Genomic DNA, 14,251 nt, shown 5'->3' on the forward strand with positions numbered 1-14,251 from the left:
GATGTTTTGCAAAATGCTCATCATCAGTTAAGGTTACAGAATCCAGGCCCGTAGCCAACCTGGTGAAAGGGCAGGTTCTTTTTTTCTCACGTGGACCATTTTGCAGATATTCACCTCATTTTATATTTAATTACGAGTTTTAAATAGGTTGCATTTTTAGTGACATTTTAGGCTGGATTAGCTTGTCGGTTGGTATCATAACCACACTTTTTGATGTACCACAAACATTTTCTAGCGATTTAGAATGAGGAAAATATGAGGAACAATACTTTTGTTTTTTTTTTAAATATAAATTTACTACACCATATATCATTAGAAAAAGAAATGGGAATCTGATAGTATTAAAATCAAAAACTAGCCTATGGTCATTAAAATATTAATTTAAATTACAAACTGGCTAGCACATTCAACTTTCCTCAGTCACCCTGAAGCGACAGCATTTCGCTTGGTGTCAAAGCCTTCTTCCATGGATTATTTTCACGATGAAAATGCATGATGGCATAGCAGTCAAAATAGGACGAATGAGCTCATGTATGGGAAATATACTGGACCTTTGTCAGTAAGGGGTGGATCTTTTGAGCCACCTGAACCACCCCTGGCTACGGACCTGTAATCTAAGAGTTAATCAAATCAAATCTTTTACAATTTACAAAAATCTTTCTTGAATTGAGTCAGAAACCTATGAATTCTATCTACCCAAAGATTCACTGCCCTAGCTCATTCCCCTTGTTTACAGCAGAAATTTGCCAAAAAAAAGTTTTTTTTTTTAATCTTAATTAAATCAGACCATTAATTGTTTTAAATATCACTAATTTTAGTTTTCTAATATTTTACAAAGTGGCATTGTACTTAATGTTGTAAAAAATAAATATTACTCATAAATTCTAAAAGCTCATATGCCAATACCAGGATTTTACATTTTCAACTTAATCATACATAAAGCTATATGGTATGGTTTTGAGTAAAATACTGATATCATAGCACTTACAAATGTAAAATAAAGTTTTGTATTAGTAACTATTTTAATTGGTTGATTAAAATCATTTCACCCTGTGTTTATTTGCTATTTTATGCACAAGTAGGCTGTAAATTGCTACATTTTTATTGAAAATATGATTTGCAGTGTTGATTTTTTTTTTTTACTCAAAATATGTTATTTTTGTAAATATTGTAATTCAGAGCATTTTTTCTGGATAAAATAAGAAAAAAAATCAACGTTTAAGACCTGTTTATTATTATTTTTTTAATAATTATTGAATCTACTTAACTAACAAAGAGACTGTTGTGATGGTAGTTTAGAGCAGTTGTGACTCATCATCAGTGGAATCCTGTACGCCACAGAGGTCATGATTTTCCTATGCAAAAGGAAATTTCACAGGAAAATGAATGTTATCAGTCTGATCCAGAAATGATGCCTCAGCTAGTTCCATTGCCTTGAAAAAACACAGTTGATTTCCTTGTCACTGCAACAGCATCTCCAAAAAACATTTAATCGTAGCAGTTTTTACATACCAATAGATGGCGCTGTAGCGTTACTATATCCGTTTTGTTCCACTTTGTTGTCTTTACATAAGGGATTGATGCTATTAAATACAAGCTACTTATCATGTTCAGTTGAAGTCAGAATTATTAGCCCCCTGTTTTATTTTCCCCCAATTTCTGTTTAATGGAGAGAAGATTTCTTCAACACATTTCTAAGCATAATAGTTTTAATAACTCATTTCTAATAACTTATTAATTTTTTCTTTGCCATGATGACAGTAAACAATATTTGACTAGATATTTTTTAGACACTTCTATACAGCTTAAAGTGACATTTAAAGGCTTAACTAGGTTAATTAGTTTAACTAGTCAAGTTATGGTAATTAAGTTATTAACAATGTTTTGTTCTATAGACTATTGAAAAAAATAGTTTAAAGGGGCTAATCATTTTGACCTCAAAATAGTGTCTAAAAAATTAATAACTGCTTTTATTCTAACTGAAATAAAACAAAATAAAGACTTTCTCCAGAAGAACAGTCATACTGTAAAAATGTCCTTGCTCTGTTAAACATCATTTAGGAAATATTTAAAAAAGAAAAAAAATTCAAAGGGGGGCTAATAATTCTGACTTCAACTGTATATGATGTAATGCAATACACATGAGGCTAGGCTGGTTTACTGGGTAAGATTTTAGTTTAGTCGATTCTGTGTTATTACAGATTTATTAACAAAAATCAAGCACAAATTCTAAATCTAAGGACATTTTATCAAGTAAATCATTTGAATGTTAGTAACTCTCAATAAAAAGTTCTGCAAATTTTAGACAAATCCTTTGAGGTTTTAAAAGTTTTTAAAAAGTAAACATTTTTAAAAAGTCCTTAACACAGATGAAGGAGTTCAAGTATCTTGGGGTTTTGTTCATGAGATTGACATGAGATCAGTGCGGCAGCAGTGATGTGGTCGATGTACCGGTCCGTTGTGGCAAAGAAGGAGCTGATCTGAAAGACAAGGCTCTCGATTTACTGGTCTACGTTCCTACTATCACCTATGGTCATGAGCTTTGGGTCATGACCAAATGGACAAAATCTCAGATACAAGCGGCCGAAATGAGTTTCCCTCGCATAGTGACAGGGTGAGGAGCTCTGCCACCCGGAAGGAGCTCAGAGTAAAGCCGCAGCTCCTCCACATCGAGAGAAGTCAGCTGAGGTGGCTTGGGCATCTGTTCCTGATGCCTTACCTATAGAGGTGTTCCAGGCATGTCCCACCAAGAGGAGGCCTCAGGGAATACCCAGGACACGCTGGAGGGACTATGTCTCTTGCCTGGCCTGGGAACGCCTCTGGAAATCTCCCCCCTCTCCTGTGGAATTCATTACAGTTAAAGGTTACATTTTCTGATTCCATAATTTTTCAATAAATAATTTACAACTGTAAAAAAGAATTGTGGTAAAGATCTACTGTGAATAAAGTAGAGAAAAAGGCCTGTTTATATCTTGATATTTAGGCTAGTGTTTATTTTAATACTTGTTTGATCATTTGTAAAGTATTTAGTCAAACCAGGCTTATTAATTATTTTTAAACACTGTGATTCATTCATTTTCTTTTCGGCTTAGTCCCTTTAATAATCTGGGGTCGCCACAGTGGAATGAACCGCCACACTGTGATTCATTATTTTAATGCATTCTCTGTTTGAATTCCACTATTGCTAAAACATATAAAACATGTACATCTTTGTCATTTAAAGTGTTAAAAATAGTATATATGTAAATGCCAATATTTGTAAACATAAGTTGCATATATGACATATGTGCAATCCAAACATGAACTTATCTCATTATTAATTTTGCATATATTGTCACATATCAGATTTCTACATGACCTACTACTTTATATGAAGTGTTGCAAAACATTTAATTACACCTTTGTTTTTTTAATCCTTTCAAAAGTGGTGTGTAAAATATTAATACTGAAAGCATTCCGTATTCATCCGGTGAAGCACCCATACAAAATCTCCATCCCGGGTTTTCCACGCAGCCAGTGCTAAATGCAGGTAACCTCTCCCTCTCAAAGCGAGGCGGATCCGACAATCCAGTTCCAGCTTCCACAGGTGGTTAGGAGCATTCTCCGTGTTTTCCATATACTTTCTCCACTTTTTCGGCTCGGCTCAGTGCTTGTGCTTTCAAAAGCATGTACCCCGATGCTCCCGAACAACACCGAGCGCAACGTCCCGGGCTGCTTCTGCATCTTTCAAAAATTATGGCGGGACCTTTTGTAAACAGACCACCTTCTTGCGGCAACTTCTGGGACACGTCGTTTGGATTTTAGACAACTTCTTTTACCCGATGCTCGCTTCAGATTTGAACAGGATTTAAAATGCCGTTTCCCGAGAGAGCCGTTGAGCCTCAGCTGCTGTGCCGGTTGAGGGGGAGCGATGGACCCGAGAAGAGCTTTATAACACCGGACGGTCGCAAAGTTCGCAAACCGGTTTTGTTTTCCTCTCTGGAGGAAGTTTGTTGTCATACGTTCACCAGCATCCTACATCAGCTGTCCGATCTATCCCGACACGCCAGTGACATATTCCTGGGAATTGAGACTCAAGCTGGGCTAATCTCGCACAGGACATCGAGGATTCAAGCGCGTTTGGAGAGGATACAGCACACCGTTCAAACGCTCGATCCCAAATCGGTTAAAATACGTAAGTTAACCATGTCACTTTACTTGTTGCCCGCATAAATATTTAGTGACGCATTTCTGACGTCAACTTAAGGTAATAAACATACACACGACCATATAAGTTCCAGTATATCCATATTTCAACAATTATTAAACACTGACTTAAGTATGCCGGCTAATCACTTATTGATTTAACTTTAAATGATAAGCTCTTATGCTAATGTTGATTCAGAAGAACACGTTTATTGAATGTTAAATGTCCACTCGAAATTAACTATGGATTGGGTCTGTTAGATAAAAGGCGAGTGTGAGTGTTATGGGACAGAAGCAGAACACATGGAGCTGTGTTGGTGTAATTGAGGTGAGGTGAAGAGAAAGCAGTTTCCCTTAAGGGCCGAAGTCCTGTCAAATGTGATAGATCTGCTTTAACGTACCATCTGCGCCCACCAACACCCCCATAGCAGCAAACTACGCAGAAAGACAGCCCACCTTCATTAGGGTGCATAGATATGAAGAAATGTATGCAGCAATGGATGCGACAAATTAGTCAAAGTGACAATTAGCAGTGTTACAATTACACATTTTCTAGTATTTGGTGTTTTTTTTACTTAGGGATTCTATTCATCAGATTATTAGGGGAAAAGTGTAAATATTTCTAAATAAAATATTAAAAGTGCATGATTGTAATTAGAAATGTTTATTGAGCCACAAATCAGCTGAAAAGTCAGATTGGTCATTTCAGCAATAAATTGCTTTTAAATTATTCTACAATAAAATGGTGTATGTGGTTTAAATTACAGCTGATATTCAATATTAAACGATAACAATATATACTTTCATACAAGTTGTTAATGCTTCCAGATTTAAAAGAGTACCCTAACAAAGACTGGTGCCACAAAAATTCAAGGGTCTATTAAACGGCATTACGTATTTCAGTCCGATAAGAGTACAGTGGTCGAAAAATATTAAAACTTTAATATTAAAATTCCCATTGTTGCACATTTCTTCTGTGTGATTGGCTCTTGGATCCTTCATTCATTCATTTTCTTTTCGGCTTGATCCCTTTATTAATCAGGGGTGAAACGCAAACCCATCCAGCACATGTTTTAAGCAGCGGATGCCCTTGCAGCCAACACTGGGACACTGGGAAAGCTCTTTGGTCAATATAGAGTAAAAAAGTTTGAAACTTATAATTGTTATTGACATCAATTTTATCGCGATTTGTTATAATATTGTTTTTTTTTATCCCAGCTCTAGTTTAACTGTAAGTTATGTTTTTACCTTATTGGTGTTTTACAGTATTTCAGCCTTGGTGAGTATAAGATTTAGGTTTTGGAAATACATTTTTAGCTCAAGCCTTTGAATGAGTGTGTATACAGTAATAATAAAAAACATGCAGCATATATGAGCAAACCCACATTTTCTGTAAAATAGGAGCTATTTTAGTTATAGGAATGCCTTTTGAGGAGCTAATTTAGCTCTTTAGAATAGGATTGAACTCGGCACAATATGAACTACCAGTGGCAATTTATGCCATGCAAATAGGAGCACAGAAGCTCCTCCGTACACAACTTTTAAATGAGTAGAAATCATAGATAAGATAATTGTATTGGTGTAACTAAGTGGTATTATGCAATGGAACGTCTGCTGTATTCTTTCTTTCTTTCTTTTTTTTTTTGTAAAGACAGGCAGCCGGTACAAATGTCATCTCTTCGCTAGACATTGTTTGTTTACTCTTGTTTCCAGAAGTCAGACGCTAGTGTTGTTCCAGACGGCAAACAATGATTGGTCAGGAAGTAAGGTGTAGTCTTACATGTTTGCTGTCCACGACGTGACAAATTTAGGAGTGAAAGTTGCAGAATTTGACACAGTGACTGTCATAACAGAAAAAATATGTGAACCCGGCGTTACCAGAATGAACACATTTTTTTCTCTCCTCAGGTCAAAATGTTACAAAAGAATACAATCTTTGAACAAACCCCCTTATGGGAACTGAAACTTTACTTTGAGCAATGCTGGAATCAACCCTGAAGCTCCCTGCTTCACTTTTACTTTTTATGTTCTTTTACTCTGTAGTCTTTCTTTGGACTGAATCAGACCCCCTGTACATTCAGGTCTGTCAAAGTACTCAGTATATTGGCTTATCACACATAGACATGACCTCAATAATTTTTGGTAATGCAATATATATCGCCCATACATAAAAAAGAAAAAAACAATTCTAGAAACATTTTGGCTGATTGTGCAACCTCTCTATATCTATTGGAGGTGCCACTGTCATTATGGTTAAAACACTATAGTATTTGCTATAAGTTACTATAGTAAATTTCCATGTGGATGTCTGAAAACTGAAAATAGATCTGGTAGCAGATATCATAATCTCTGTTACTTTTTACTTTATACTTTTTTTGTAAACATTTATTGTAATTTATTTGTTTAGGATATACCTTTTCACAGTCTGATTCCAATGCCTAATTATAAAATTGTTTAAATGATAACAATATATAAAATATTCTTAAGAATAAAGTATGTGTTCTTTGGAAGAGTGTATTGCATTGTAATGCTATCATATTGTCATTCTGGCATTACATGAGCGGCATAAAATGACAATAGTATCGTTAATCACAATATATTTTGGTGCAATATATTGTATAACAAAAAAATAGATATTGTGACAGACCTACAGTTGAAGTCAGAATTATTAGCCCCCTTTGATTTTTTTTTCTTTTTTTAAATATCTCCCAAATGATGTTAAAGAGAGCAAGGAAATTTCCACAATATGTCTTATAATATTTTTTTCGTCTGGAAAAAGTCTTATTTGTTTTATTTCAGCTAGAATAAAAGCAATTTTTAATTTTTTATGAACCATTTTAAGGTCAATATTATTAGCCCCTTTAAGCTATTTTTTCAATAGTCTACAGAACAAACCATCATTATACAATAGCTTGCCTAATTACCCTAACCTGCCTAGATAACCTAATTGACCTAGTTAAGCCTTTAAATGTCACTTTAAGCTGTATAGAAGTGTCTTGAAAAATATCTAGTCAAATATTATTTACTGTCAGTGTCATCATGGCAAAGAAAAAAAGAAATCAGTTATTAGAAATGACTTATTAAAACTTTTATGTCTAGAAATGTGTTAAAAATAATATTTTCTCCATTAAACAGAAATTGGGGGGAAAAATAAACAAGGTTTAATAATTCAGGGGGGCTAATAATTCTGACTTCAACTGTATGTACATTGGTGTTGTGCAATTAATCTTCTATAGGAAAGCTGTGTGAACTTTCAGTACTGCTGTTAATGACATGAGTCATCAGTGAAGGTGTATAAAGGCTCCCAAAGGGGAGGATGTCCTTCGATGTTTTACCCTTGAGACGATTCCTTCTAATGAACAATAGCATGTCACATTAGATGCTATAGACAGACAGGATGCATGACTCACTGCTGTTATCATTACTGGTATTGACAACAGTCTCATCTCGATTCTGAAGTATTTTACAGTTTGGTGTGTCATTTACAGATTCATGTGAATGCTATGTCATTCTTAAGTTTCCACTTTCATGATGACCTGTGTGCATTGTAAAAGTATCTTTTAAGTATCAGTTTTCGTATTTTGTGATTCACAAGTGTTTTCCATTCATTTACGGTTGTGAATCGCATTATGGGACCTTGATCTATGCTCTGTTAGGTTTTGATGCTGAAAATTCAACTCCACAGTTTTACAAAGTCTGTAAAATAACAGAAAATGGTTAGAACTGTCGCCTTACAGCAAGAAGGTAGCTGGTTGAAGTCCCAGCTGGGCCTTCAATTGCATCTTCTACTTTATCGTATTTATAGATTGCTTTTTAGAGTTTATGAAGATGCACTTCCATGGCAGAATCCTCCCAATAAACCTAACATTATGAATTCCTTCCAGATAGAGATATCTGGTGAATTTGTATATATATTGCAAGATATAATAATTTAATTAAAATATATCACAATCTTACATTTTTCAAATATCGTGCAGCCCTAGTTGGTGATTTATTCAGTTGTGGCAACTTAAAGGAAAATGAATGAATGAATTAATAACAAAAAATGTACTGGCAGTTTATTACAAGGTTTTTGTTCCATAATATACAACCCAGACAATATATCTCTTCAAACTATACAGAATATTAATTGAATTTATAATTAAATTATAAATTGAAACAATTTCAAGTTTAATATTTGTTGGAAGAAAGATAAAGGTCCCATAATGTAATTTATAATCACAAATGAACAGGAATCACAAAATTGATTTACCTATATTTTTTTACAGTGTGGTTTCTCCCACAATGCGTTTGTATTCAAAGGATCTCGAACTTGTTCTATACTTACAGTTTCTCATTTGACTGGGTTAAAATTAACAGCAGTCATAAAAAAAATCATACAAAGCAGTCATATTTTTCGTTGTTTGTAAGAGTTGGAAATTGCAGACTGTCTCCACACCCCTGTTCAGCCTGCATGCATTCTGTGTAAATATGAGGTCTTCATCTTTATGATGGATGTCATAAATATTGAATTATATTATCTTCCTGATAGGAATGAGGAGGTGGATAAACGAATAGGATAAGAAAGGATTGTTTACATTGTCTGCACTTCAGTTTGTGTGTAATTTCAGATTTGTTTTACCTGAATTGATTAGCTTTTTGTTCCTTGTGGCTTAATGAGTGACTTATCCCATGAGAAATTAGTTTGACTTTTCTACTTTGAAAATAATAATAAATAAAGGGCATGGATTTGGATAGGAGGGGAGTGGGAGTGGCTTAGGAGAAAGAGGGGGGGCAAGAAGCAACTGTCATCTGTCAGTGGCCCATACTGACTCTGTCTTGAACAAATACAAGGTAAAACGTGATTAACTGCTGATTACAGCTGAAAAAGTTCAAATCAAATGAAAGAGACGGAGAACTTTCTGTTTGTCCTTTTAAAAGTAAATGTATGCTCTGCTACATATATCAGATTCACTGTAATTCTATCGAAAATGTAAATGTACATATACAAATATTAATATCATTATAAATGTTTATATAATATATAAACATTTAAAAATATTTATCCATATAAAACATTCTGTACAAAACCCACATTTATACACCACAGAATAATAATAAAAAGCTCATCCACACAGCATCAGATTTAGGTTAATCCGCAAAAGTTTATATTGTTTCGCCTTTTGTTCAAATGACACCGTTTCTGTCCATGGCTTAGGGTTTGTTTATAGCACTACAGATTGGTCTTGCATACATATTACACTGATTAAAGCTCGTTTTTCCATTTCCATCTGGAAGAAAACATTTATTGAAATGATACATGTATAAATGTGAACATTTTAGAACCTGCAAAAGAAAAAAGTCTTCTGGACACAGCCAAAGATGAAGGGTGACATTGAGGTGGAGGACTTTCCTCTTGCTGAATCCCCAAAGCTAAATATGAGACACAATGCGGTGCAGGTCCCTTAACCTATCTGAACCATTGGCCCCTGCCATAGCTGTGAAGGAAAATGTGGATGAACTGGCGGCAGCACCTATAGAAGATGCATTGGAAATTAAATGATCCAATTCTTATATCTCGCAATTTAAAAATCTTTTCTACACACAAGAATTAGATGCGTTGGTAGTTGATGGTCAATCAAAGGCCTGCTGCCAGAGTCTACTCTGACAGCATCACAGGGAAATCCATGTAATGTCCCTGAACACCTAATTACTGAGCAGTCTCTTTAAACTGACAGGTCTGTAACTGGAAAGCCTCGCGTGTTGTCATGAATAATTAAGAAACAGTGTCTTCTGATAGGACAAGAAAACTCAGTCTAACGAATAATTTTGACACACCAATGCGTCATTGAAACGCTTGCAGTCACAACCCGTGACAATATCAAGATGTAGGTTTTAAAACCGTAAGATAAAATTAACTCAAAATGAGTCCAAAATCAGATTTAAAAAAAACACACAAAAATGTTAAAATCTCAGAAGAGTTTCGATGGTTTCATGAAGCGTTAACTACTTAGGCATTGCTGTATAGGGATATTTTGTGGTGTCAGGTTCAGCAGAAAGATGCAATTGTTTTTATAAACTACAAACTAAAGCTGATAGAGGCTGTAACCTGCTCATCTGACATTGTAAATGAGAGACTTTATAATGTGTGTTTATGTTGGAGGTCAAAGGTCATACCTTGTGTTTGTGAATAGCTTAAAGGTGTGGGTCATGGTCAGATTTTGTTGTCCTTAGAAGGAAAGCACATGGTGACTATAAGCTGGGTATTCAAAGATTATTAAATTATCTAGACACCATTAAAACAATAACATTTTAACAAATACATATAAAGAATATATAACGACAAGCTTATACATGAACCTTGGCACTTGACTTATATCAAAGATGTAACCATTCACTTACAATTCGATATGATTCACATTACTAATCTCATGATTTCAAATTTAGCCACGATTTTTAACAAAATTATTTGCAACAAATTTAAGGTTAAGAGCATTTTCATTTTTTTCTTAAATACTGCACATTTTTTTTTGCAAAATAATGTATTTTCTGCCTTAACTAAATAGCTTTTTTAAAAACAGAAAAAAGAATAATAGAAATTAAAGAAAACTTAAGAAATATAATCAAACTAAAACTGATTGTGCTGGGATTTTACATATTTTTAAAAGAAATATCAGCATATCTATGTTTTCTGGCTTAAGGTGAGTTCTTTGCACATTTACAATTTTCCCTGCTGATGAGAAAACGCTTTCACTGAGGACTGAGATGGCTGGTGTGGAGAGGAAAGCCTTTCCTAAACCAGAGAGCGTTACAGTGGACAGAGGTGGTCAATAGGCCCTCTGCTCCAGGGGACTGCCCACTGGCAAAAAATAACTGATTATAAAATTAGTAATTATATAGTAGAATAAAGACAGGAGTTGAACATGATTATGAAGGTTAATAATTAGTATTACTTCTATAAATAATTAGTATAAGTATCAGTGTGATACACCTAAGAAAGGATAATTTTGAACATTTTTAAATATTTAATAATAATAAGCAAATTATGAAAATATGTATAAAATATTTTGGTAAGGAGAGGGTAAAAATGATCAACCGTTACATGCCTACCAAGATTGGAAGTGTCTCTGAAAATTGTGAGGATTTTTTTCTGTGAAAATTGTGAGTTTATATCTTGCCGTTTGTATAGTTATATAGTTGTATAGTTAACTTAAGTAAGCATTTCAGCTTTGAATATCACATTTCAACTTAAGCTAGCTTACAATTGTGAGTTTGTGTCTTGCAATTCTGACATTGAGACATAATTGAAAGAAATAGTCACAATTATAAATTAGCCTGTAATCTCTTAATTGTGAGAAATGAAGTTGCAATTCTAAGAAAACTAAATCTTTCACACATTCATATGTAAAATCTTCATGTCTGACATTCTTCTCTCAATATTTTAGTGTGCATGTCTGTCTTCTTCCACGCTTTTTCTATCCTGATGCTTGACTTTGTTTTGCATATGATAGTCTGAAAGGGTGGAGCTGATCACACAAACAATAGTGCTTTAGTTTACTATCTACAGTATATCAGTGAGTAAATGATCACACCAGTGTGTGTCGAGATCAAGAGATTGCTCTGTTCTCTGAGTGTGTGTTTACTCTACAAACCTCGGAGGTCTAATTAGGACTCATTTAGTTGTGCTTGTTAATATTTGTTGTCTGCTAGTAATCTTGGTGTGTATTTGTGAGTGCTCATTTATAGCTCAAGCTTTTTTGTTAGCTTTTCTGGTAGTTAAGTGGTAAAAATGATAGGGTTTGCAACTCTTTCAGACAGTGATGCATTTGTCTTCTTCTACTTTCTTTAAATTGCTTTCTTTATTTGGTGTGTTTTGTATGCATGGACTCAGAAGGGATTTCTGGGTCCAACCCAAATCCAAAGCCAGACCCAGGGAAAACTGTCACCTTTAACCTCTGGAGCACTCTGCATGGGAAAACAGCACAACTATTCTTCAATCTCTGACCACCAGACCTCACTGATGTATGCAACAATGGCTGGTTTCACACACACACACACATACCCTCAGTGTACCTACAGCTTACATTCTTAGACATGTACTTAAATATATAGCCTCAAATGCACATCCGCCTTTGGGACAAGCTATTTTCAAAAGCCTGGTCAGTCGACCACTAAATGCACTGATTCACATTATACTTTATTATACATTTTGTTTCCTGTGAAACTTTAGTCTCTGATCTGCATGAATTGATACAATTCCCCCAAAGCTGCTTTAATGGTCTCTCTTTTCAGCAATATTTATGTTTGACTTTGAGCCAGGTGTTTTTGAATGTTTTTAATAAAAGTATTTTTATTTTAGTTGAAATATATGGTACTGTATAGCTGGTAAATATGTGGTAATAGGGATGCACGATATATCGGCAGCCATATCGCTATCGGCCAATAAATGATATTTTTAATGTTATTGTTATTGATCCAATATCAAAATTAGGCCGAAATCTTTAAGCCGATAAATTACGTAATTGTACAGAACTGCCTGCCTTGCGCATGCGTGGGCGGAACTTGTTCAGTCTTGTCCAGGGCACTATAATGAAGCTTACCTCACATTGTTTATTCCTTCAAAGTTCTTCCTTTCTTTGTGTGGTATTACTGTTAGGGTTGGGTCGATAGACGATGCCATCGTCTATCGCTGATGGCTGATAGACAACATGATGCTGAGCTGGCATCGCCGATCCTCTGCCCCGCCACTGTCGCAAACCCGCTTGCGAAAAATACACACTTAGACCTGTTTACACTATTACGTCTTAGCATTAAAATGACATTTTAGAACGAAAATCATCCACATCCACACTGGTGTTTCATCTAGCATTTCTGAACAGCCCTCCTTCCGGCTGAAAACGCACATCACCACAGCCGCAGCCACACACACACAGCCACACACTGTCATGCGCTCGTCTGAGATCCAGAGAGCAGTGCACTTCGGACAGTTTATCAAGGATGTTATCGCTGGATGGCGTCTCACTATAGTTGTTAAACGTGATATTTAATTAATTAGTCTTTTGAATCTATCAGGTAACGTGTCACAGCATCAGTACACTGCTTCAATCTTTCACGCTTGTACTTAGCAGTTTTATCGAAAACCTCAGATACTGTTGGTTGTACACCTTTTTTATCCACCAGGTTTGTGGACGCTATTATAACAACACAGATCACTCTGCCTGTTCATGTCAGAGACGCGAGGAAAAAGTGATTGACAGGTGGTAATTTGTGTGTAACTTATCTTTATTTATTTATGATTTGATTATGGGTTAAAAAAAGACCATGCGGGTCAGGTAGTTAAAACGGTAGGCTACAAATAATAAATTCGTTATGAATTAATTAATTATTTTTAAATATTTAATTCACCTGAAGTCCTCAACCTATGACGACGATGCCATCGTCCATCGCGATGTTTCACATTTGACATCGTACGATGCCCAACTTTTCTTTATAATATGCACTGTGTTTGTCATAAAGTCATCTGTGCTCAATGCTCAGGTGTTGAATCAAAATCTGACAAGTTGCATGTTAACTTGGTATGTGAAGAAAAGGAAATAATTTATTTTTGGCATGCTGATTTATGTAAAATTATGAATATAGGTCTATATAATCACCCTGCAATTTTGAAACTATTGCTTTTTTGCTTTGAGTAGGCTATTCAGTTCTTAAGATCAGTTCAAACTGATGTTTTTAAAATAAAATCATTTGTTCACTGTATAAAAATGTGACAATTCGAAATACTTATATTTATCTGCTATAGTATATCCGCTATTGGTCTCCAAATCTTAAGAGTTATCGGTTATCGAAATTGGCCAAAAAATCCATATTGGTGCATCCCTATGTGGTACTGTATCCCTGTATTGCCATATTGAAAAAAATATATATTTTTAGGACAAACTAGCTGTAACTAGCTAGTTTAATGTTGAAATGTTTTATTTATTACTGTTCAGTATAGTAGTCAAAACATTAAGATGTAAAAAAAAATGTAAGAACATTTTTCTTAATTTTTAACCTTTTTTTTTACTGTAGACAATCTATTTTTCAATGG

General features: G+C 34.7%; 1 protein-coding gene across 2 annotated transcripts in view; it reads left to right on the forward strand.

Annotated features, from left to right (window-relative positions):
• The first annotated feature begins 3,660 nt into the window (after positions 1 to 3,660).
• Positions 3,661 to 14,251, forward strand: part of nhsl1b (NHS-like 1b) — a 165,736-nt gene continuing 155,145 nt past the window's right edge. For both annotated transcript variants that reach the window (XM_087298325.1, XM_087298328.1), the window contains exon 1: positions 3,661 to 4,174. In XM_087298325.1, the coding sequence (XP_087154451.1) occupies positions 3,853 to 4,174 (322 nt within the window). In that variant the 5' untranslated portion in view covers positions 3,661 to 3,852. The remainder of the gene's footprint in view (positions 4,175 to 14,251) is intronic.

Source organism: Danio rerio, chromosome 20 (assembly GCF_052040795.2).
Source record: "Danio rerio strain M-AB ecotype USA chromosome 20, GRCz13ab, whole genome shotgun sequence".
Lineage (NCBI taxonomy): Eukaryota > Metazoa > Chordata > Actinopteri > Cypriniformes > Danionidae > Danio > Danio rerio.